Genomic DNA, 26054 nt, shown 5'->3' with positions numbered 1-26054 from the left:
TTAAATCGTTGGCACGCAATGGTGCATAAGTTGCTCCTGATCAGAACATGATGGTGACCATTATACCTGGTATGAAAAATTTTCATCACTATTCTGTGCAATTGCAGGAACAGTTTTAATTACATTCACCAGGGACATGAATGTCAAGCCAATATTGGGATTTCAACGATCTTTTTAGCACAAATTAATTGTACAATACAAATCCTCAAAGAAATGTATGCATGATTTTAGATTTGCTTTCCTGAATTTAAAAAAAAATTGTAAAACTACACATACGTCAATGTTGGATGATGATGTCCTGTTTAAACTACGCAGGCTAGATGGTAAAAAATGTATTAGCATTCTAGAGAAATTAAAGAAAAATATTTGATATGCTAAGTGGGGGGAGTCAAGTCAAGTCAAGTGTATTTATAGAGCACTTTCAAACAGCCATCGCTGCATACAAAGTGCTGTACATGGAGCACTTCATGGGGGGGGGGGTCATGTAACAAAATATGGGCAGGAGGATTTAAAGTGATTTGGGCTCACTTATGAACGTAACGAAATGTCGTTTTGCTGAAATTACAAAATAATTTACCAGTATATACATTAACAGTGTTTTCAAAGAAAAAAAAAGAAACAACAAACAGACTAATTCATGACATCGTTGAAATCCCTAAATTGCACAATTGGAAATTCATGTGAATGGTGAGTGTACAAAAAGTGACAGATTCATTCAAGTGTAAATTAAGAAACTCCAGGAGGACCAGACAGTGAAGCAAGAAGGGAGCAAGCCCAAAGTGCAGTAAAATTGCGAAAAACAATCACAAATGAAAACAAAACTGCAAGAGCGTGAAGCAGTGTAACACTTCATCACAGATCGCAACATTAAAACTCTTCGTCAGCGCTGCCGATGTGGCTCCAAAACACAGACACAGGCAGTTAGGCATGCCGACAAACTGACAAACAATAAGTGTAAATAGTCTGTCACCTTTACAAATTGCTTCAATTATATCTTAAAAAATAAAAAGCAAGACATTGGAAAGATCAAAAGAAGAAAACGGCAGCATGTGTACAGTTATGCTAATTCTGATACATTGTCTTACATAAGCAATAGCTTAAAAGTTGCTTAAGCCTGGAAACTATAGCATAGAATTTGTCATTTTTGGGGGAAAAAACACAGGCTGCAATATGAATTTAAACGTGCCGATTGCTGAAACCATCAATGTTATTTATAAAGCCTGACTGTAGATTGTAAACCATAAGAACCTGACAAAAAAGAGTCTCTGTAATGTCTTGAACATACTGTGTAGTGTTGTGCTACCCAATTTTATGAGTCAATATGACATCAACTAATGCTTAAGCATTACGTTTTGAGTTCCTTTTATATGGTGAGATAAAGACATAGTTGACTATAAAAGACAGAAAGGGGCGGAAAAAGAGTCAACAACTTGATACCCCAATCTTTTTTGACGTGTGAAGTTTCTTACTCTGTGGTTTTTCCATAGATTTTTGCTTATCCTGGTGCTTGCTCCACAATTCTACCCAAGATGCATTGCAAGCAAGGAGAGAAAGACAGGTTGTCAGAGCATGTTGAAAACGTATGTATGGTGGATGAGCATTGAAAGCAAAATTAAATAAAGTTAAACATAAACTTAAAAAAAAATAAACAGGACACGATCGAATGATGTCAGTAGAATGTTTTGTAATGTTTGCATGTAGCTGCGTAACAACCTGAAACAGTCATGGCTTTTCAAGTTGTGCCCCTTACTGTGAGATAGCTACAATGGTAACATTACAACACACTCAGGAGCAACTGGAGAGCCACACCAACGTCGGAATGTGCTCTGACTCAGACCACAGAACAGAGAACATCCTTAATAAATTGAAGTGGTTTGGCTGGCCAGTAAACAGATTCGAACGTGGCATCGTCTAACTGGAGAGGAGCATGGAATGCGGTTAATGGGCTGACAAGCCACAAGATGAAATGGGAGCAGTTGCAAAAGCTGGGGTGCACATTTCACAGCATTCTGTAGAATTGAGGGTGCAACTTCTAATAGGAAGAAAAGGGTTGCAAGGTTGAAAGAGGTGTCAAGCTACTTGTAGCTTGACGAAGTGTCCCCAGTACACAGGCCCAGAAAAAAATCCCCCCCCCCCCAAAATCTAATTTAAACCAGTTGCTGTATTTGGTACTTTAGCCATTACTGATCTCAAATATTTCCATTTTGGTCTTAACTGGGACTGTTTCCTGGGAGTTTGTTTCCACAATCCATGCTGAGAGCAAAAAGAACTGCCATATTCTACGTGTTGCAGGAACCTGCAGTAAAGGCACAAGCAAGAGACAATTTTTCTAATGATGTCCAGATGACTGATTTACATTGGCCAGTACTGCAGATTTAGGGATTGTAAAACTTAAAAAAAAAAAAAAAAAAAGAGGCATGCATTCAAGGTGCTGAGAGGCTGACGACAGACCTCTTGACAGGAGGCAAACTGGGACACAAATGTTCTAGGAAGGCGCGACAAACGCAATCCGAGCAGGGAGACAGGGCTACACACTATTCCAAACATGTTTTTGGTTTATCGATTGCACACTTTTATGCTTATTTTATGTTGAAGTTCATTTTGATACGTTTCGACGTATGAATGAAACAAAGTACAAATACTTTGCATAATCGCAGGTGCTTTGAGCATCGTCCTCATTCTTTGAATGTCAATTTACCAGTAATGTCTGGAATATTGTACCTCCTGCATAGTCATGGTTGTGACTTTCTTGGGAATGGTTGGAGAAGGGAGAGGAATTTGTTCTGATGAGCTTTTCAGGGGATCTCACTGTGCACATGCAACCAGGCTGGAGTGGTGTACACACCAATCGAGGCAATAAAGTTCTCTTCATTCAGGCTCCGGGTGTCAAAATGGCGGGCTCCTCTGCCCGGTGTGTGATGTGGCAGCTGCAGATGAGGAACGGTCAGAAGACCTTGGGGTCTGGCTGCCTCCATTCGACCAGAAGGACTCTCTTTACTCCCCGGGCTGCCAGCACTATCTGTGGGGCTCCGCTTGCGTTTTTCAGGGTCTAACAAGTTATCAAAATTAAAGGGGCCACAGACGAAGTTCACCAGAATTAGTGGAACCTTTATAGTTTAGCTTGTTAGATGAAAGAGTGCTTGACACAAATGCAGGACAAAGCTTTGGACGGCGTTTGCGGCATAAGCCCATGCTTTTTAGTTTAAAAAAAAAAAAAAAACACTTTCAGGATGAGTACATTGACTCTACTGGTCATTTTCTGGAAGAAAAAAAACCCCACAAGATTCTGTGTTCAACTTACCTTTGGTTTGGTAATGTGTGCGTGCTATTTCCAGTAAGCTGAAGACACTGGCCATTCCACCGAGGCCTGCGTTTGTGTAGGAAAGCTCTAAACTGGATACTGTGCATTTCAATATGTCCAACATGCCTTTGTACACTTTCCTGCTCACCTCCTGAAAAAAAAGATGATTCAGAGTAAAAATGCAAGCACGTGCAAGAAGTGCCTTTTATAATAATAATAATAATAATAATGCATTTTATTTATAAGCGCCTTTCAAGAAACCCAAGGACACTTTACAATAACAAAAACAATAAAACACAATACGGGTTGAGCAGCGGCAGCCAAACGCGACAGCGTTCACTCAACCCGGAAGTCAGAAAGAAACCACAAGGGAGGGAGAGAAAAAAAAACCACGCTCGAACTATCCTCATTTTGAGGATAATTTGAGTTAGGCAAAAAAACCTCCTGCACAAGCATATGCCAGTTACAACAGGTCACAAGACATAAACAACCATAACAATATTTTACAGATGATTCACTAAGTGTGTAAAGTTAGTTTTCAGTGGTAAAACTGAAACAAGTAAGGTACGGTAATTGCTTTCTCCCTTTATTACTAATCTGTTACTAATTTATTAATCTATATTAGTAATGGTATTTTCGATCAGTTTTTTTTTTGCAGATTTGACAAAAAAAAACCTTTAAAAATACAGATTTAACAACAAAAAAATATGTTAAATTGTAAAGTTCCGTAACATTTAAATGTCATTCATCATCTATATTAATTACAGGCTCTTGAGGCAAAGAATATATCTTGGCACACTGAATTTCGTCTGTCTTTAATAACTTAACTTAATAAACCATATTGTGACAAATCATGAAATTAAAAAAAGCTGTCTTTTTTCTATCCGCATCGCACCACAAAAAATTGCATGATAGGGTTGAAACAATCATCATACCACATCACGAATGATTTCCTGTCTGGAGTCTTCCTCTGACTGGCTCACTCTGTTAAGTTTACTCAGCACAAAGACACGGAGCTGCTCATTCTCCAGCAGGCGGCGCACTTTCTTCATGTTGAGCCAGCCGACGCCTTGTCCATCCAAGACACTCTGTACAACCTCCTTCAAGAACTGCTGGTTTTCACTGGATTGATACCACAGGCTCAGATGCATTCAACAGTAAAGGCCATTCGTAAACAGACAGCAACATTGCACACGGGGCTGTCATACATCTCTTGAAATGTTTGCACATTTGAACGAATACCTTGTATTATTGATCCGTCCCTGAGGAGAGGGTGATTCTCTCTTCACCGTCGGGCTGTGTTTGATAACAGAAGACTTCTGGTCCACAAGTGCCCGAGGTGCACGTGCACCTGTTAAGGAAAGCAACACAATGAGATCCTGAAACACAACAGATGACCTGAAAAATAGGATCACAAACTGGAACACAAGGTAAAACTCAGAGGAGGTCTGGGTAGACACATGTGTACCAAGAGAGTAACAGTGTTTTTAAAGAGCCGATTTTTTTCCGCCCCCTTCATCACTGTATCAAGAGAAACGAAGCAAGCAGTAATCTGCTGTTATCTTTTCACCAGATGATCTCTGAAGCTGCAAGACCAATATTACAACAGGAGAGTTGAAGGGCATAACAAACAAGCTTAGAATAGAGGCACACACACGCATACACAAAAAGGAAAGCTAAATTCCGCTCTGGGTGGTGGCATAGCATTGAATTGGAGCATATTTTATAATTAGACCAAAACTATTCTGTGTAGAAACTATGTCAGCAATTACATGCCCAACAGAAGAGGAAGACGGATTGCTAAATTTAATAAATAGAAAACAAAAGAGCACAAGCTGACTCAATTCAATTGCCGCAATGTAGTCTTACAAAGGGTTGTGTCAATCATGCCTTGAGTACATACCACTGCACACTAACAACGGAAAGCAAGTGTGAGTCATCGCTTACATTATTTATTTGTATACAACTTTTTTTAAATTACATACCTCATCAGCCAAAATAAATATTTTGAAATTAATTGCCCTTCTGCGATGATTAAATGCATCTTGAGTTTGAAGTATGTCGATATCGGGGATTGCGAATGTGTGTTTGTTTTAGCTCACTGATTTGATTTTAGAGAGTAGAATTTACATAAGGTACCAGCAAATGATTCCTCACTACGAGTCCAGACAGATGACAACCGACGCAAAATCAACTGAACAATAAATAAATAAAACACAAACAGCATTGACTTTGCTGTGTCGTGTACGGGTACATAAGATCTCACAATATACAACAAATGTATCAGTAATATGATATTCCTCAAGTAGATACAAACAACAACTAACCAAGAACTAAGAAAACTTTTTTTAACAACTATACTTAAGGTTTAACAGCTACATAACATTGATGTAGTTACTATAAACAGTACAGCATGATTAGGCCCAACCCCATGGACACAGTAGAAGCAGGGGGAAAAAAATAGAAACATGCAAGAAAATTGTTGTTGTTTTTTTAATCTATCCTCTTTTGTGCTTGGTGCTGGTACCCTATTGAATAATGTGGTACTTCACTTAAATGTGTCCTCCACTTTTAAAATGTTTTTGATGGATGGCTAAATAAATAGAACACACAAATGAAAATAGTCTGAGGGAAAACAAAGTGAATCCTTGATGGCACACACGGGGGGGGGGGGGGGGGGGGGGGGGGGGGGGGGTAAAATGAGCAAAGGATGAGGGGAGATGTAGTTGACTGGCTTGGAGAAGCATGCAGCTCACTCGGGAAAAGAGCAGAACCCACCTTCTCCGCTCCCCGGGCCGGCCTCTGATATTATCTCCATTAGAGAATTTAGCCCAAATACTGCACACAAAACCCAGAATTAGTTGCTGCCACAAGTGGACAGAGACAGGAATACCGGCCCAGTCATAACCAGTCTGAACATCAGCCCATACAAACATCATGCATGCACGCTTAAGATGACTCCAAACAGAAGAAAAGTAGCAAAACCAAAAAAAAGGACATCATGGCACATGATGTCCTGATGATGCTATCATCCCAGTAAATATTTGACACTATAACAAGTACAAAGTGCACATTGCACGTGTTGTCCATGTGGTGTTAGGTGTAAATATACTGTGTGTGTGTGTGTATATATATATATACAAGCCTAAAATATGCATACATGACTGTAATTACAATTGACTGCTTTATGCAACCAACTCGAAAGTATTAGCAAATGAAGCTTAATTCGATGGTGTAAAGTGTTCACCAGCTATTTGAGGCTTGAACTCTGCCACAAATAGCAATAAAATCTACCAAACCCTCACATGGTTGAGAATTGCCTTTTGATGCCACAGAATGGCCCCAAAGCATGACATGAAGCTCCTCAGTTCACTTTAATACAGTTACCTGACTACACGATGGAGGTAAAACACTTTAAGCAATACATAAATCTCCTTAACTCACTTGAATAGTTCTTTGGCACCAAGATGGTGCCATGGCAATACTTGGCTTCGTCTTGCAGAGTAAAACAGCAAACGGCCAATATGTGAGCTTTGTAACGGAGCATAGGTTAAAATAAATCCGCAAGCAGCAAAACGCAACTATGTGGGGAACCTTGTAGCTTGCAAAAATGTAGCTGTCGCAGCAATAGAATGCCCTTCACAGAGTAAATGTCTTGACTAAGTGCTACATAGTTGCATTAGGTTGAGGGTTATCTTTATCAATAAGATCACCACCAGCAGTCAATATGGAAGGAATGGGAAGGTGTGGATCAACAGCTCACCACAGTGTCTTCTATCTTAGTCCTACACTGAAAAACCAAGATAGGTACGGACCTAATCACAGGAAGGGGCAAATGCAAACTAACACACCAGACAAAACATACCCGGACTGTCAGGTGCATCTGGACAACAAAGAACAAAACACACCATAATGAAAAGGAACGGAACATGTTCTATGGCGGCTATTTCACATGAATAGGAGCTATTGAGCACCTGCTTTTTCTTTTTCTCTCTCAAATGAAAATAAATTGTTGTCAGTTGGCTGACAACTTGAATTTGTCCTATCAATATGACCAGCGAATGGCTATGATATGATGAAAGAACCACAGACCCAAATACAACTCACTTTTACAATACACACACCCTTTTAAATCTCTGATTCAAACAACTCATTACTAATTACTATTTTTAAATACGTTTTTTTTGTATTTGCTTAACTTTGTAATGTGATTTAAGCATAACAGTACATTATGACCAAAAAAGGGATGACACGTTTGACATCGATTCAGGATTAGACCCTACTTCCAATGACAGAGAGAGGAATTGTTGCAAATTCAGTAGCTATGATTTGATAGTTAGAAGGGAACACAAAAAAATTATTTTAGACCTCTCGAAATGCACAAGTTGAAAGCAACAACTTTGAGGGGGCGGGGGGGTTTTGTGTGAATTCTTTAATTCACAGAATTGACAGAAAACCATTTTAAAAAATCCTCAATACACTCCTTTAAAATAGCGCCATAAGTGTTTGCAATCAGAGGGAGGAAAAAAAAAAAGTCAGGCTATAAAAATAGATTCTCTACAGACCTGCTTGGTCCAACTCTTCCTCAATGTCAACATTTAAATATTCTTTTATGAAAGAAAAATGAATTAAGATGAGAAAGGAAGAGCAGAAAAAAACAGTCATTCAAATGATGAAAAAGCTACACTACTACTTAAAAAGCAATGCCTTAGTAAGCCATGAGCGAATTAGAGCCACCTCTATACGAGGGCTGTGTGATATGGCTAAAATTTAATATCTTCATATTTTTACTAGATATCTCAATAAAGATATGCTCACAATATTAATGTGGGTTTAGCAAGCATTTAAAAAGTAAATAAATATATGAAAAAAGACAATCTATCAAAAATGTGGAAAATGTCTTTTTTGGGGGGGGGGGGCTAACTGACAGCCATCGACATATTAATATTATATAATAAATTTATAAGCCACAAGTGTGGTGAGGTTACGTGACCGATACGTCTTCATTTCGATATTATCTTGAATGTTCATATTTCAATTTCAATACCATAGTGATATATCGCCCAGCCCTACTGCATACTGTAAGCACATCACTGACTAAGATCAAATCATTATTCTGTTAAACATAGTCCATCATTTAAAAAATGACAAAGCATGTAAAAAATACTCAATGAGGTGGGCTCAGCAAATTTAATATGCTGCCTTATAAAAAAAGTGAAAGAGTCTGAGTGTCTGTGCTTCTATACCTTTGAGGCTGGGGAAAGGTGTCGATTTCTCTCTTGCAGCTTTGTTTGGTAGAGCAAGATGGGACAGACTGAAACTGGTTCCATGATTCTTGTAAAGATTACCTAAAATGGATAGATGTTAAAATTGCCATCAACAACACGAAAACAGTTTAAACTGTTCCCAACTTATATGATCATTGCTGTGGGAGTTGGCCATCTTTTACCACAGATCACGATCAAGTCATTCTTTCCACTGGACATGATAGGGGGAAAAAGGTGATCCGCCCTTGTACAATTTTCCAGAATTTGAGAAGGCATCGAAAGGTCAACACGTATTTGTTTTAAAACAAAGATTTTTCACCATGCGACTCCAGAGGTAAATAGCACAAATTACACTCGTTAAAATATTCTTACTTGCAAAAGACATCAGTCCCCCAAATCCATCATTACTGCTGTTGGAAATGGTTGAGTTTGGTGAGCTGTCACCTTCTCCATCAGACTCCCCAGGCAGCCTCAAACTACTCGGGCGTGAAGGACGCTGTACCCTACAAAGAAAATAAAAAGCTTTTTAAATATCCTCAGGGATGCACTAACAATTGCATGCAATATGAGGAACATATTGAAATGTAGAATACAAATCAGAATGGCACGCCGGCAACGATTCAAGACCACATTGCATGGTTGGTTAGAGAGCCCATCTGAATGACGAGTTAGTTCATTCACGTGATGAACAATTTTCACACACTTGTTGCCATTGATGTTCTGGACGAACCGAGGGGTGTATGACTCCACTTGCTCTTCTGCATCAGGATCATCTTCAGAGGGGAAGCCGTACTGAGGCTCAAAATAAGGGTTGTCATACTCTCGTTTTTTTATAGCTGGGTCCACCAGGCCAGATTCCATTGTTGATCTGAGAGATGGCTGACTGCCAACTCCAAGGACTGGGTTCTGAGGACCAGAACCGGCTAGTGCCTCACTATCAGGTGCTTCTCCTTGCTCCTATTTTAAAAATAAAATGATTTCAAAAATTGATTGAATGGAAAAATGCACATTGTGGGGGAAAAAAAATATAAACATTTATGTATTCATTTATTTTGATAATAACTATGGATAGACCTTTAACAAACATAATTACTGGATAAGTGTTAGCACAAATAATATTTAGCTATTTAGAATTGTAGCGATGGCATACATGGTTGACACCCTGGATTATTGTGCTTGGACTAGAGCTTGCAGTTGTGCTGGAGCTTGAGCGAAGGGGCTGTCCATCGGATGTTTCGCCAGGGACATCCCCGCCGGATGGACCTTCTGACCCTTCCTTTAAATCCTGGAACTCTTGAAATTCCACTTCACTTGCATCTCCGAGAGCAGCATGGGTATGTGGTTGGAGGCCTGAAGTGTCAAACAATATATATATATATATATATATATATATTTATTTATTTTTATTTTTTAAACACACAATTGGGAAATAAAATAAGGTTACATCCAAATTAATTACTGGAAATACAAGGGACGTAGTTATAAGATTCTTCAAAGTTAAATGGTTCAAGCTTTAGAATGTTTTTCTGAATTTAAAAACATACTTGGTGTGTCTCCCTGAATGTCTCCTTGAATCATCTCGCTGACAAGGTCTCCAAGTGAGGAATAGGATGAGCTGGAGTCATCATATGCCTCACTGTCACTACCGCTGTGGAAAGAAACACATCATTCTCTATTAAAGCAGATTATTAACAATCAAATTGCATTCATTTTATCTATGATAAAGAACTCGGCGACACTGTTGTGAGGAAAACCCAAAATGAGTGTCTTCATCCTTACCTGTCTGTGGGGTCAGAGTCATTGCTCTCATCCTCAAACGGACTCGCCATAGCCTCAACCAGCTGGGAGCCGCCATCAAAGACTCTGTAAACTACTGGCTGCAGCTGATGCGCATACCACTTCGGTTTATCACCAATTAAAGACGGGTCGAAAACATCTGAAACCAAAGTGTACAGGGTGTACAGTTAAGGGTCTTTTTAACACAATGGAAAGTTACAATTAGAAACAAGATATCAAATTGTAAAGATCAACTTACTATTATGTATTCTCTGAAAGGCTAAATTCGTGGGATTGAGAGCCCACTCTCCATAGAACTCCACCGCCTGGGTGTGGGAAAGCTTATCAGCAAAACAAGATCGCCTTGGTCGAGATGCGAGAAAAGACGACGACTGAAAAGCCACCACAGGGCGGGGGAAGAGGCGCAAGGTCCGTGTGTGCATTTGAAAACCATGGAGAACATTTTGAGAGTTGAAGAACCGTACCATGGCCACCCTGTTAAGTAATATAAAATATTTAGATTATAGTACAGATCTTTCATTCAAAATGAAGCACATATTGTAGCATGAACTCTTTGCAAAGATGGGAAGAAAATTCACAAATATGTGACACCAACATCAATGAAACAAAAGGCTTGCCTGGTGGCTACATCCACAGAATCGACATCATTGCCATAAATGAGGGGGTTAAACTCAGTGGATGATGGCGAGGCTTTATCACGTCCAGGAGGAAGCAGGGGCATTTCCTGACCTTCCTGGAACTTCTCAAGGTTCAAAATGGGCTGGGTGTTCAAACTCATACTCGCCAAGGCCTGGAACAAGTAATAGAGGGATAAGGAGTGAGAGCGCAATGATAAAAAAAAATAAAATAAAATAACAGTTTGATGAGCCACTCTCACCTTAGGCATCAACATTACGATAGTTACTCCACAACCATCTACACATTACAAAAGGAAATTTATTCAATTGAGAAACTAACGGATCATAGAGATAAAAAAAAAAAAGTAGTAAGGAATGGATGGAAATTGTAAAAATGCTTTTACTTCCAAAAGGAAATCTTTGTGACACCAAATAATGGAAAATAATTAAATCCCCTCAGTGTACCAAACTGGTTTTGGAAATGTTTGTAATCTTATGTTAGACAGGAGCATGTTGATGCCTGTGGTGGGTGTGTCATTGCCAGGGAGGAGGAGGAGGACAGAATGTACTGAATGTCTTGCTGCAGAGTTGTCAGTATTTAGCTAAGCAAAATGGGACATTTAGTTGCTGGATCTGGTGAAATGTCTTTGTTAGGCGTCTGCTTCACCTTTTCTGCTTTTGATTACCGGGGACACTCACTGATGCAAGAATCAAGGCACGCATATTCAGTCATGCTCAAGCCAGAGCTAAGCAGCGCGTTAAGGGGACCGTAAAACATTCGGAGACACTGTTATGCATGGAACTCAATTCTTGAGAAAAGAGAAAAGTAATTGGTCATGAGCAAAGTAATGTGAAAGAGGATGCAGGGGCATTCCACAGGAGAATAAATGAGTAACCTTATTTTCACAGGAGAAGATCTGCTTTTGGGTGATCATGGTCAACCTAACCAGACACTAGGAGAGAGATGTTGGGAGAATCATAAGAAGGCCTGAGGTGGTGTCACTGGAACAGCACATGACAAAATCATGGCTCTTTCCATTTCTTTTCAATGTTAACGTTCAGCAGTGAAACACTGTGCTTTGTGATTTTTTGTTGTTGTTGTTCTTGTGTTTTTCTTGTTTGTGTTGTATGTTTCGGTAACTAAAACATAAACGTAATTTCACGAGCATAAGGTGCATGATATGCGCTAATAAAATTACATTAAACTCATGAAATTTTTTGCAATGCTTCTTTAAGTGACCGCGTTACTCAAGAATTACGCTATTTCTTCTGTCCGTTTCAGACGGCTCGTGTTCAACACAAAAATGTGCAATAGGGTATAAGGTTTTAATACCCGACAATCACTGCCCAAGACACTTTGACAGCCATTGTCGCTGTGCTAAAAAGGACGGCCATGCATCAAATTCACAGAATGCACAAAGCCGCAACAGCTGTGGGAATGGGCACAGGCGAATAAATAACTTCTTGTTACGCCTCGGATGCACAAATTTGGCAAAAAGGCAACGTGGAAGGACCTATATTAGTGGCGGGATGGAATGGCCTTGTGATTATGTTAGGATGATGACAACGATGATACACCACCAGATCGTTTCGGAAAATCTCGTGATACTTGCACAAGTAAAGCTGTTCAATGGTGACCTCATTTCATGTCGTAAAAATACTGTGTATGCAAGACCTGGTATAACTGTTACACTTTCAAGATTCTCAGCTGAAATAAAAAGATTGAAGTCTACGGTGTAAGTATTTAAGTCTACTTCACATCAACAGCTACTTCTGCTTTGATGCCCTGAGTTTGACAAAATCTCGAATCATAATCAGTGTTATTTCCTGCACACAAATGCTTTGAACTGCGAAACGCAGAGGCTTCACGCACCTCCTGACACAAGTCACACATTCACACACAAGGGAAACAACAAGGAAAAACGCAAAGCCATCGAACTGGCTCTGATTCAAGGTACATCGCTGGTGTCTGGCCGAAACCCCCCTATGTCATAATATCGTATGATTTTTTTTCACAAATCTATACCATTGATCTGTCCATATCTGTGTGTCTTATTTGTTATTATTATTTATTTTTTTATTTATTTTTTTTTAAATTTTACAAATAACCACTCTTAACTCATTCAGTACCAGCCAATTCTGGACCAAGTCTGGGGAGTGAATGAGTTAAGAGTTAAAAATGGCCTGATCTCCTTGATGATGTAATGTTAATGTGCTGGTGTTTTTTTCCCCTCTCTCCTGAAAAGTATCAATTTTGGAGGTACAAGGATTCCAGTGGCATAACATATACTATACTCATGACTACATATGAGTATGTGTGACAAGATGAGTCTCGAGAAGGCTTTACTGAAAACTGAAATTACTTCCAAAAACAGAAAACAACTTTAACGGAACCTGAACCTGCTGAATATTTTGAATGGGAGTGTGCAAATCTACCTTGCATATCCTGCAAGATGGACCTCAGTAAGCATTCTCCCAACGGGTTTAAAGTTCTGAATAATTAATTCCACATCATTTTCAAGAATTCATTATGTTAGTATAAATAGTTAGACAACTATTCTAACCCGTTAACATCACTTTCGGTGTGATTGTTCTAACCAAAAGTTATTACGGAAAAAGGATGTGAATGGAACGTTTTGTGTGTGTTAAGTTCATTATGTAGTCAAAATGTAGAAATAGGAATACAAAGTGTCTGATTCCATGAATCAGAACCAAATTCTGATGATGTAGTCAGTTAGAGGTGTTACAAGGATAATGTGTCACAACCACTCTTAACAGCGAAAGTATCGATTTTTTTCTTGGATAACGGGGTCTTAGGAACTGATTTTACCTTCAAGAGCTACAGCATGCAAAGAAAACAGAAAAAGAGCAGAAAACATTGTGTTTGTTTGTTAGTGCACAACAAGATCCATTTCCATTGCTTGCACACGCTAAACAAAATACATACAAGTCCATTGGAGTAGGAAGCCCCTACCCTTCACAAGGCTGAAAAATATATATTTTTAAAATACTGGCTTGTATAGAAACAAAACAATTAAGTACAGCATGATGAAAGACAACAATTATTGGGTCATAAGAAACACCCGGGTTGCAGAAAGTCACGGCATGAACAGTACTGGTAGATTAAGGGCAAAAAAAGTAAACAATTTGCATACAGTACCTGCTTCAGATGTTTCTTGAGCTCGCCAGCTTCAGGCTCTGGAAGAGGTGGTAGAATCTCCGCATTTGTAGGTGCTTTAACCTGAAAAAATATTGCAGTTGCTGCAATCCCTTTTATTTTGATTGTTTTGAGGCACAATGTTAGAAGGTAACAAAAAGAATGTCTCATGTTACTGTAGTTACCTTGCTGCTGTCCAGATCCACAAGCCACACATCATCTGGAATTCTGAAGTCGGATTTGTAAAGGAAAAAGCTAGCTGGTACACCGATGATGTAGGGAGTAGGGGCAAGAAGAAGCTGTGCATCAGCCGAATAGAAGAAAGCATCAGTTAACATAATTGCATACGTCAATTAAGATTTAGATATCCTTTATTTGTCCCACAATGGGGAAATTACAATTACAATGGCGCTATCCTTTTCATTGTACCTGTTCAGCTGAGGCCATGCACGTTGGCAACAAAGGAATGACAGGGAACATGTACTCCAGAGGATAGATCATGGCCACAAATGCCATTACACTCATGGATAAAGCATTATAATCTCTTGACTGGAGAATAACCTGAAGAAAACAAAACAAAAAAAACGGAATTATTTCATATCAATGCACTGCTCAATAGCCCAAAATTAAACTAGATCCTCTGCCAAGATAACGCTGAATGTTGTTGGATCTAAAATTGCAAACGGATTCATTTCAGTTAACAAGAGTACTTCAGTAAAAGTGATGCAACCCTGACTGTCACGCTGTCCATCTATCTTTTGTACACATTTTCTACAATAATAACATCAATTTACATTCAACTGATTACAAAAGTATGGCACGAGGCTTTGAAAATCCTGGACTAACTGATGATGATCTGCTCTTACCTTGTGCTCCAGCAAGACACACGATAGAACCCGAAGACAGGCATCCACACCCAGTAACTCTAAAGGCAAGTGCAACGGAAAATCGACCATCGAGAAGCGGGAGTTGTCAGGCAGTGCGAAGGTGAGGGGCCGTTTCATTTCACTGGGCAGAACTTCCACATCCACACGCCTCTGGCTTGCCACAGGTACGGGTGAACGTTGCAACCGGTATATCCAGGATTCAATGTCCCGAAGGTCATCCAACAGCTGGCTTCCCTTCTCTTCCACAGACAGTGCCCCAGTGAACACCCGCCACATGGTGTCTCTGTGGAGGACATAAAATGAATCAACGGGTCAAGAGACAGATTCAGTTAAGCAGATTGATGCGCATGGCCCAGAGAGGTTAGACTCATTTAATGCAGAAGTATTGCCAGATGAACATTACTGGCCTGAAGAACAACATCTTTTTTGTAGTGAGAGTTGATACAGTATTGCAACCTTGACAAATATAGCCCGTGCTTGGTATAACTGCTGGAGAAACTGAGCAGATATACAAAGACAATGTCGTTAAGCACTTTCGAGCACGCCGTTGATTGCTTCTGTGGCAGAGAGGAAAAAACCATTAGCTCCACCAAAGGCAACCAGAGACCTCAATCTATTAGTGGCATCACAAAAAAAAATTTAAAAAGCTTCCAGCCACAATATGTCTCTTCTTCTCTCTCGTGACATCCAACTGTGCCAGACAAAACAATTATCTATTCTCTGGGTTATGTAGCTTTCTGAAGTCGTCATACATGTACCGAAAAAGCCTTGGTGTAAATATGGGACACAATGGGCAAGTGTGTTGCCCGGTTACCACACATTTATGATCTTGAAGGGAAAATTTGGTGATTTTCCCCTATGATTACTGTGAAGTAAAATGTATTTGGAGAACACACAGTCACACAGAAGAATTAACACTTTGTCACAGTAAAATTGCTATCACGAGTAAGCCAAACAGGAGCTTGTTTTATGCTGCATGACAATTCCAGTAATTAAGTCCTTTTCAAGTGGGTGAATGATACTGACTTTTGGATTTAGCTACGATCGTTTTTTTGTTGTCTTGAACAACTGATTCAATTGACAATTTGTGGAAAGTCCCTCATTTATGAGATATTAGGTAAAAAAAAATTCAGACAAAAACTAAACACACCATAGATTTGCATACAAGCGTATTTTCACGACCAGATGGCAAACCATACTAAAAGTCGTAGTGTCGGTTGCAGGTGCTATTTCTGTATTTAACACACACACAAGACGCGTTGCATGATTGGACGCAGGCATGGTAAAACATATGCTAACTTAAAAATACGGTAGCATGCATGCACTTCAGCGTATGTTTTTAAAAAGGCAGCAGGAGCAAAACTGAGTTCGGTTGTACTTTAAGTATTTAACAATGTTTTTTTGTTGTTGTTTTTTTCCCAATCAATCCTCATCTTCTGTATCCGAAAAGAACAGCTGGGCAATTTCTCAAACAAACACGCCAGGTTCCCTCGCGTCATTGTCAGATTGTCAAAGTAAGTCTTGTTGCCGTGCGGCTCTTCAGAAATAATACCGGCATTTGCGAAAGCTTGAACGCCAGTGCAAGCAGACACGTCAGCTCAAGCATTCACAAATTGTGGCATATCTCGCCTGCCGCTGCCTTACAGTCTTCGTAAAGCTGTGTTTGTCGTCGCCCCACGCCGCTCACAACTTCACTTTGGCCATTACTGTCCATTTCCATGAAGGTGATGTGGTTGGCTGGATGTGTTTGTCGCCAGTCTTTTTGTTGTATTTCAAAATGTATAGTATGCTTGTCCCTAATCACTTGCTGTAACCCAAGCGGGTGTGTAGGAATGCAGGGATTGTTTGAAAGAATAGTCAATAATGGAAGTTAATTGAGGCCGGCAGAGCAGCAGAATAAAGGATTAAAATATCCAAGAAAGCGTCTTTTTTCATGTAACGCAGATCATTACACTTTTTACTGCAGTATAAGCAAAAGATGGCCAGCTTTTCCTTTTAACCCGCCGGATGTTACTGCGCCACGATCATCCTTGCCCGGATGGATAGATGGTGCCGTTTCATGAAATGAAAGCACCAAGCACCATGGATTAGTTCTACTTGAATTCTCTCACGGCTGCTCGATTCCCATGGTCCTCCGTGTAACCGAGAGCTTGCAGTTTAAACTGTGCTTCGTAAGCGTGTCTCTTCATAGGTGCCATTTTTGGGATGTTTTACACAATGCACATACTATATACAATATACACCTAATGGGGGTGTGCCTTTAGTATCCACTTTCACACCCATCCTTCCCACTCTAACAGCCGCATGCTGTACTCAGTTAAGTCTGCCTTTCCTCTGTATAAGCAGTGTGTCGTCACAATATCAGTCAGTCAAGCGGACCCCTCATCTAAGTCACACAACAGCATTCACACATGTTGGAACTCGGTGTATACACAAGGCAACCCACATTATTAGGTGCCATATCCATTTTGGTCGTGAAAATACGGTAAGTCTGTCTTTAAAAAAAATAACTAAAAACACACAATTTTCAATACCAGTTAGATAAGTGTGTAGTGTATGTGTGTGTTTGCACTATGCAAGCAAGTAAATTCATCTTCGCTTGATAAATGAGTCCATGCTTGTGCATGACTTTTTATCGGCATGTGAAAGCGTTTGTAAGTCAAGGATCACCAGGCAGGTGCAATCGAATAATCACTAGATGAAGCGATAGCAACACGACGTGACAGTGTTGCAAGAACACAAACGAACATGAGAGTAAATTCTGTTTCGAAATGGACATGGAAGTCATTCTAACAATGAATGGAAAACATTTTGGGCAAATCGAAGTGGCACGGGAATTAAACATTTCTTACCTCTGGAATGTATGGGGCATTCCAGCACGCTGTGTTAGCCTCTGACTGCAGCAGTCTACCATCCTCTTAAGAATATATAAGCATTCTCTGAAGGTGGAGAAGAAGGGGTAGTGACTGAGGATACATAATGAGGTCAGCGTACTGTTGCGATTCCTGGTAGCCATCTTTGCGGCATTTCGCCTGAGCTGTGCAGGCTTTCCAGCATTTTGCTCAGTAACTGGTGGTTCATTGTCCTCCCCAGATGCAGAAAGAGAAGCTGAGTCAGCTTTGTTGGATGGGGACAACTCAGAAGACTGGCCTGCAGTGCTTCCGTCAGACCCCTCACTCGTGGTGTCCCCTCCTTGTGTCACGTTCTCTGTATGGCCACTCTTGTCTGTACGGGTACGGTGATGCCCGCGCTGAAAAGATCGGTAGAAGTTGACACAGATTCCGTATCGAGTAATTCCTGAGTCCTTGTCAGTCAGCGTAAAAACAAACGAAGAGTCGTCACGAAGGCTAACCCTACGCTGACGTATACTAAGGCAGCCTTCTGGTTGGCAAAAGAAGACCACATCTGGTGGGAGTGGAAAGTCCTGGTGGTCCTCCAGTGGATATCGACGGAGAAGCTGAGGGGTCTGGGCCACACTATCACTACTTGGTTGCCTGCAGGGGAGATGGAGAAACAGACGTTTTGTAATGGATCATGATATTTGTGGAACATGATTGCTGGACTTCACCCTTTGTTCTACTTACAGTAGCTCATGTACAGTACCTGCATATCTAAAACAAGGCTCAACAGTTTATTAACACACCTGTTATTTTCTTTTAAAATCAGTTGTGGTTGGATTGATTGAATTTTGATTAAGGATTTTTTTTTATACAGGCAGTACAATAAAACATACAGTATTTTCAAAGGTGAGACACCAGGTTAAATTTGAAGAAGCATTTAAGTTCTTTGTTCAAAGAAATGCAAAGTTTGAATGACCTCCCCCACATGTTACCAGAGTTGTTGGGATGGGCCTCTGATTTTGAATTTTTGCCGTTGAATTTTTGCCTAACCTGGTCCCCCCGTTTTTTTTTGTTTTCATCTTTGCGCTCTTCTCAGCGATTGCCTCCATGCCTCTGCTGGACTTCCTCTGGTGTCTTGTTTTTTGTCTTTTTATTATTTTTTTTCAACTTTTTCCTGCCATCCTTTTCTTCAACCAAAATCTTGACCACTGATGGTGAGACTCAAATCAGGGCAAACTTCCACATCTCATTTGGGGCCAACTCCAACCAACTGTGAGCGCAACATTTGCATAATTTACCAGATTGTGTACAAATTGGTGCTTTAAATTGGGTTTTAGTGGTTAGGTTAACCTCGTGAGTCCCATGTTTGTCTGGCTAGAATGTTAACACCATCTGGTGCGAAGATCGGTCATTTTGGTTTATTTTATTTTCACCCATTACTACTCCTATCCCCATAGTTATTTTTCTGTGACGTAGCACCTCCAATTCCCTGGAAGAATACTAAATCAGCATCATTTTGGACTGTGTGTTTGTTTGAATCAATGTTATAACTTCTAAACTGTAAAATGAAATAAAACCTCCCCAAACGAAGCATCCTTACAAAGAAAAGACTGATTTAAAGAGTTTTTTCCTCAGTTACCCTTTGAAAAATAATCCAAAAATCGACATGGTGCCCCAAGACGCACTTGAAGTTAGTGCAGGCATCGTGCATTGCCCGCATATAAAATTAATTAATTGACCCAATTTACACTACAATACCAAAAATTAAACATTATTAATAAGAATATATAATGCATTAAAATGTGACCATGTCATGTAAATTATACTATTTTAATATCAGGGGAGAATGTTTTGATTTTTTTTAAATTTTATTATAGTCTAAATGATTTCTTAAAACCAAATCTTGAACAACAGGCAAAGAAAATGTTTACCTTGCACCAACCACCACCAAGTAGTCGAGAAGTCGTGGGCACGGTTTCTTTTTCTCCATGTTTGATCAACCGTCTTGTATTTCAAGTCATCCAAGATGAATGGTCACTTGTTAGTTGATTTCAATCCAAGATGGAAAATTCCAATGGTATGGTGTGAAAATATGCTGTTATGATCATTTTGAAGGTTCTGGAATTCCTTGGTTGAACCTGTAACATAAGACGGGTAAAATTACATTGGCCTATGTACCATGTGTGCACGCGCACACACATGGTACATAGGCTTTTGATGACGTAGGTCGGACGTGTGCGTATGAGCGTTCATACTGCAGATGCAATGAATACATATCTGTTTTATATCCACATACGAAAGAGGCCCGGGTTGGATTTGAAAAAAACAACAAAAAAAAAACAAATCTGAATTGTGCTGATCATACTGCATGAAAAAAAAAATCTGATACGAGTTGCATACGGGCAAAAAAAATACAATAAAATCATCGGGATTGAGCTGCTGTGTGAATATCGCCTTAGAGAGAGGCCTTTGTGGAGTTTGCACTTCACTACATGAGAAACACTTAATTGTCAATGCATTACCTAGAGAGAGCAGCCTCTAAATTGTAAAATTATTTTAATTGTATGTAATGTGTTGTACACAAATTAACCTTTGTGTTTCCTCCACAACAGACATTATGTTTGTTCAACACATTTTACTCGGGGCAACTGTACAAACAAAACTCATCTCCACGGCTCTCTGCAACTGATTACAGAACTCATTGCTAAACTACAAAGAAATGTGGACAATTTAAATTATAAAGTATACCTGAGTATATGTAGCACATATGTAAAGTGCAAAGAGTGTACACAGTGTCCCTATTAAAATTAAAACAGATTTTAAAAATAACGGTCACTAGTATGACCAATCACATCACACAATGTAAGGCACGGAAACGACAATACATAGGCGGGGTAGAAAAAAAATGGGCAAACAGACAACAGGCTCACTCACCCATTCCAGTGAATTATGATACACAGTGGGCGTGGCAGTCTCTGACTGGGGTTCCTGGAGCTGATCAACAGGCAACTGTGTCAGCTAATCGCGTATGTTGGAGGGCAAGAATTTTTATGCCCGCTGCAAAAAAAAAAAGTAAATACAGGTGAGTCTGCTTGCCTGCTACTGTTGAGGTGCCCTTCAGCGAAGCATCGACATGCACCACACCAGCTCAAGTGGTGCAACACTCTATCTCCCTCCATGACAGTGTGTGAGAGAGAGAGAGAGAGAGAGAGAGAGAGAGAGAGAGAGAGAGAGAGAGAGAGAGAGAGAGAGAGAGAGAGAGAGAGAGAGAGAGAGAGAGAGATCTGGTTCTGTGTGCGGTAGGGTTAGGCGATATTCCGATTTTGACACCACTTCACTGTTTCCTCATTACACCGGGGTGTACGGTAATACCATTGCCAATTTTAGACTTATTTTGCAGCTTGCGCCGACCGCCGCAAGTCTGTCTGGACTCGTAGCCGAAATCTGCAATCAATTTTGTTTACCTTTTAACCGACTTCGAATGGATTATTAATTACACTTTCTCTTAAAAAAAAAATCATAGCCCCCCCCCAAAAAAAATAAATACAATTAAAAAAAAAACATCCAATTTTACAATAATAGTAAATGAAGCGCTCCTTACAGTGATTCATCTACACCGGGGGTGCCCAAACTTTTTTGACCGAAGATCTACTTTTCGATCAACCAACCTCCCGAGATCGACCCGTTACCGCGCGCGCGCGTACACACGCATGCCATGATGAGCAATAGCCTGACACTGAGGGATGCAACACACTTAGGAAGCCTGTTAACGATCGGAGCTCACGGGTACCGTTTTAAAATGATTCTCTCGGCCCTCCAGATTCCCTTTCTTTGCCCGTCCCATCAGTGAATTGTACAAAACAAACTCTGAATGAGAATAATGATAACGATAAAAGATATAGTGCAACAACTCGGATCACAAGCTCCAACTGCAGACTGCTGAGCGCTAACAACTTCCGGTGATGCAGTCACATGTCACCGTAGGTTAAAGATGACCTGCTTTATTTTATTTTAATTTTTAAAATCGTTTTTGTGAAAGTGAGACTGATAGAATGGTTAGGGTGCAGTGTGCATTAACACAACAAATATATTACTAACATGCACAGAGACACAAATGGGGTTTTTTTTCCCCCTCTCCACCTCGGATCGACTTGGGACCAGTCCTTGATCTACTGGTCGATCGTGATCGACGTAATGAGCACCCCTGATCTCCACGATATGTTGTCTAAAACACGTTTTTGAAAAGATAACCAATACGCTAATGATAACGTAGCTTCAACCTTTGGTTTAAAATAACTTACTTTAACCATAAACTATCGAATGGCAGAACATAGGGTGTTCTTCCAACCATCCGTCCTTTCTTTTTCTGAAGCATTCATCCTTTTGGACTAATTTTAAATCAATGTGCTTGTCGTAAAGCGGCTATCTAGCACCAAGATAACCTGAGTATTTTCGTCTCATCTCCGGCATAGATATGGCCCAACTCCCTTTGTATGCCGCTGTGAGAGACCAGCAGACAAAGGTGTTAAACTGTCTAGCTGGGCTTCGGTGACTGCTTAAGAATTTAATTTAATGCTCAATAGCCGGCAACTCCACTTGCTCTAAGTTTGCCACTAGCCGGGCTTTAAATGGCAAATGCACACTTTCGCCTCTCCTTTCTCTTCACTCTTAACATATATAATTCTTTTTGTTATTCTCACACAGATTGGTTTGTTACAAACATCGGACATGCTGCAATATGTTTCGCGCAACTTGCCGACTTCTTTGAGCTGTTGGCATCTGAACTAACCACCGAAAAAAAATGTGAAATTTCTGTACAGTGAAACTCCTCTAGAACGAAACCTACATGGGCGAAAATACCCCCCATATGTGAAAAAATCTTCATGCATTAACACCATTCCCATTCTACTGCCCCCCATACGACGAAAAAAACCCCTGTTGCATTCTACGAAATCATTTTCTCTGCTCCAGCCTCGCGAAGACATTCACTACAATGAAGTCTAATCCAACCGTGACCTCTACTGCTTCGTTCGGAAACGGCAACGACAACCACCACACTGGTTTAGATAGTGAACGATGTTTATTTCGGTCACAGCTGCGAGTTTCCTGAACGCAACATACTCATAGCTGCTCTGCCATTGGCTTACCGAGCATCATCCTGGCCTCCAATTGGCCAAGGGGGACCTCACTGTCTATGTGTGTAGATACTGAAGCTAGATACGGAGAAGATAGAGGAGAATGCATCCGATTAGCTGGTCAGAGTAAATTGCTTATGGCTCGACGGACATTCAAATAAACGAACGTTTCCTCGTATTACAAGTAAAGCATTTTCCTCGAAAATGCTTTACTTGTTATCATGCTAAAAACCTTACGCTAACTGGAGCGCTAATGAGAGAGAAGCGCTCCAGTTAGCGTAAGGTTTTTAGCCTTCGAGAGCTAACTATGGCCATCGAGGACTACGAAGCGTCCCGTGGCTGGTTTAAAAGTTCATTGCATGACATCAGCTGAGCAACGCTGTCTTGGGTGGTGATCGAGGGGAGGTCGAGTTAGAGACAGTGAGGTGGTGGAAAGAAAAGCCACTGGGTCCAGGAAGTATTTGTTATTGTTGGATTCAGACGAGCATGGACTTTGCATTGCTAAAATGGCTACAAAACGGACCTTTGGATGTCAAGCAGCTAAGACAAGAAGAGCTCACATGCTGGAAGAGAGGGTAAAAGTGATGAAAATGAAATATGGAGGAAGCAAAGTAAAAGACATTATGAAAGAAATTGATGTAAGTGAAAGTGAATGTTGATCGTGAATTTCGTTCCCTTTTTTTCTTTCTACACTAACAATGTGAAGTGTCAAATAAGTGTGTGCTCATACTTATGCACTATTGGAATAAAAATAGAGTACACATATGTTTGTGTGTGTACACATACGTTTTGTGTGTGTGTGTGTGTGTGTGTGTGCTTACATCTGAGATCAAATTTGCTACAGTGAAAAACCCCCTGTTGTGAAAAATTTCTTGCTGCAAACATGATTTCGTTGTAGAGGAGTTTCACTGTAGTTGCATTTTGGGGGAATCAATGCCCTGGAGTTGCGAGCTATGCAACTGCCATCTTTGATGCACGTGCAGAAATTCACTCTGCCGGTCCGAACACACTCAATCTCATCAGAAGTGCATAAGCATCAGAGTGAATTTCCATACGCGCCCTTTGTCACCTGGCCTTTGTCACCTGGGGGGCTTGTCCATTGTCTCATGTAGTCCTTTGGGCTGTCATGTGATGAATATAATGTTCATCCCCATGCAGTTACAATAAACATTATAGCCTACTATTAGTTTACTTATAATAATACTGAGTTGAAAACATAATTGCACGTTTGTATGTTCAATCCAAAAATATATATATTTAATATCATATTAGGTCCCCATGCACTGCATATTTACGAAGGTCTTAAAAGTGACAAAGTTGCTATTTTTTGACACCGCAGGATAACATCACCGAAATACCACCCAACCCTACCGTGTGGTGTGCAAATCAAAAGTAATCAGGTACTGTGTGATGAATTTCACCTTGTGGGAACATAAGTTGAATATGTTTTTCAAATAATTACTGTATCTGACAGACAGACTGACAAAAATGTACAGGTTCAAAGAGAAAGACGACAGATCTGCATTTACTGTAGTACATTATAGTAAAGAACAAACATTTAAAATGCTTGCCCACAATGTCATAGCTAATGCAGCCAGCACATCATTTTGACAGACTAATCCATTTTTCAAAGCTGGTGAGTTTATCTTCATAAAGCTTTTATGAAGATGACAATTGATGGTACAGACTGCGTCTATATCAATTATTACCTCAAGGGAAAAATGTCCAAATAATACATGCAGGCAAATCACCCGTATGTCAATTCTTCACTATGGAAAATTATATGCGTCTCTGTGGACTTATTTGGGACTCACTTTGGCAAAGCCTCTTTACCTACCAGCCAAGTCAACATTCATAACGTTGACAATGCCGTAAAATTGCGGTCATGTCATCAAGTGTTCAGTTTATGTATCACAGTAATTCCGCAGATGGGTAAAATTGGAGAAAAAAAATGCACTTAAGAGAATTTGTCCTTGAAAGTGATCATCCAAATTAAATCGGTCAATGACGCCCTGTCTTTTAATGGCCATTTATTCTTACTGCAAATGCCATTAACCGTATTTGAACGCAAGACAAAGTACACACACGTACATATACACAAGGATAATGTCGAATAAAAAAAAAGATAAATAGTTGTGATGACTACAGTAAAAACACCTAGGGTACAGCTGTGACACCCCGAAGAGCTACACTGATTATTCCATCAGTCTGTCATCACCCATTTTAAAACAGCGATAACATCTCTGACAGGCCTCGTCTTGACTTGTATTCGCCTCTCTCGCCCACAGTGCTAGCTTGGTGCTTTCCGACGTCACTATTGGATTAGCTGGTTAGCAGCTACTAGTAGCGTTATCGTTTAGTCTCCGCAAGACATGTGTAAATCTTATTGACGAGGGCGATACGATGAAAATACTAGGCCATCGCAAAAGTTGACGATATGCGCAGGAGTTTATCCTTGACAAAGTTACATCCTTACCTGTTTACATTAGCGAGCTAGCTGCTAACGGCGGCTGCGACGCCAGCTGCTGGTGGCAGACGGCCTGCGTAGATGCCCTTCTCCGGCAAGTAGTCGTGCGCCTGAATCGTCCTCTCCCACGACCAGTGCGTCAGCAGGCGTCATCTGAAAAGCTCGGCTTCGTCGAGCGAATCGTAGGCGGCCGAGTTAAATGGATGCAAAATTCGCGTTCACACCTCTCCGTTCCGTCAACTTCAACCTGCCTTTACTACATCCTCCTCTTCATCCTCATCTGAGGAAAGTTCCGCAATCCGCATATTGCGGTGGTGACTTCTTGAACGGAAGCTGCATCAAGCTTCGCGGAACTAGGAGCTCATTCCCATTCTAACTCGATGTTCAAAAAAAAACACTTATGTAATTATTAAATGTCACAGAGAAAAATCTAACTCCGTTTTGTTACTTACATTAGATCAATTAACTAATTATAATGAATGAAATCAAGTAAATAAACGAATTTTATAAAATTGGGGGGAAAAGGCAAAATAATGCAGCTTGTTCAAACCACTGTTTGTTCTTGTATTATTTGCAATAAACCACT

The 26054-nt window shown here is 40.2% G+C and overlaps 1 protein-coding gene across 22 annotated transcripts in view; it reads right to left on the bottom strand.

Annotated features, from left to right (window-relative positions):
- The window catches only part of madd (MAP-kinase activating death domain), a 43096-nt gene extending 17302 nt beyond the window's left edge, over window positions 1-25794 (bottom strand). For 6 of the 22 annotated variants that reach the window (XM_086106584.1, XM_086106596.1, XM_086106592.1 and 3 more), the window contains exons 1-24: window positions 25478-25794; window positions 20801-20923; window positions 19798-20004; window positions 17879-18520; window positions 15006-15309; window positions 14569-14700; window positions 14325-14438; window positions 14143-14223; window positions 11879-11935; window positions 10983-11155; window positions 10604-10839; window positions 10348-10504; window positions 10113-10216; window positions 9719-9918; window positions 9272-9525; window positions 8941-9071; window positions 8548-8649; window positions 7867-7908; window positions 6080-6139; window positions 4544-4652; window positions 4237-4423; window positions 3302-3452; window positions 2846-3049; window positions 1470-1520 (exon numbers count right to left, since the gene is read on the bottom strand). In XM_086106584.1, coding sequence (XP_085962710.1) covers window positions 1470-1520; window positions 2846-3049; window positions 3302-3452; window positions 4237-4423; window positions 4544-4652; window positions 6080-6139; window positions 7867-7908; window positions 8548-8649; window positions 8941-9071; window positions 9272-9525; window positions 9719-9918; window positions 10113-10216; window positions 10348-10504; window positions 10604-10839; window positions 10983-11155; window positions 11879-11935; window positions 14143-14223; window positions 14325-14438; window positions 14569-14700; window positions 15006-15309; window positions 17879-18520; window positions 19798-19856 — 3550 coding nt within the window. In that variant the 5' untranslated portion in view covers window positions 19857-20004; window positions 20801-20923; window positions 25478-25794. Of the gene's footprint in view, window positions 1-1469; window positions 1521-2845; window positions 3050-3301; window positions 3453-4236; window positions 4424-4543; window positions 4653-6079; window positions 6140-7166; window positions 7185-7866; window positions 7909-8547; window positions 8650-8940; window positions 9072-9271; window positions 9526-9718; window positions 9919-10112; window positions 10217-10347; window positions 10505-10603; window positions 10840-10982; window positions 11156-11878; window positions 11936-14142; window positions 14224-14324; window positions 14439-14568; window positions 14701-15005; window positions 15310-17878; window positions 18521-19797; window positions 20005-20800; window positions 20924-25477 lie in introns of all 22 variants that reach the window. The other 16 variants (XM_086106595.1, XM_086106604.1, XM_086106603.1 and 13 more) reach the window with 8 other exon arrangements.
- Window positions 25795-26054: the final 260 nt, after the last annotated feature.

The sequence above is a fragment of the Hippocampus guttulatus genome, chromosome 3, assembly GCF_054856545.1.
Source record: "Hippocampus guttulatus isolate MCC_2025c chromosome 3, RoL_Hgut_1.0, whole genome shotgun sequence".
NCBI lineage: Eukaryota > Metazoa > Chordata > Actinopteri > Syngnathiformes > Syngnathidae > Hippocampus > Hippocampus guttulatus.
Note: the sequence above shows the minus strand (reverse complement) of the source record. Positions and strands in the feature narration are given on the sequence as shown.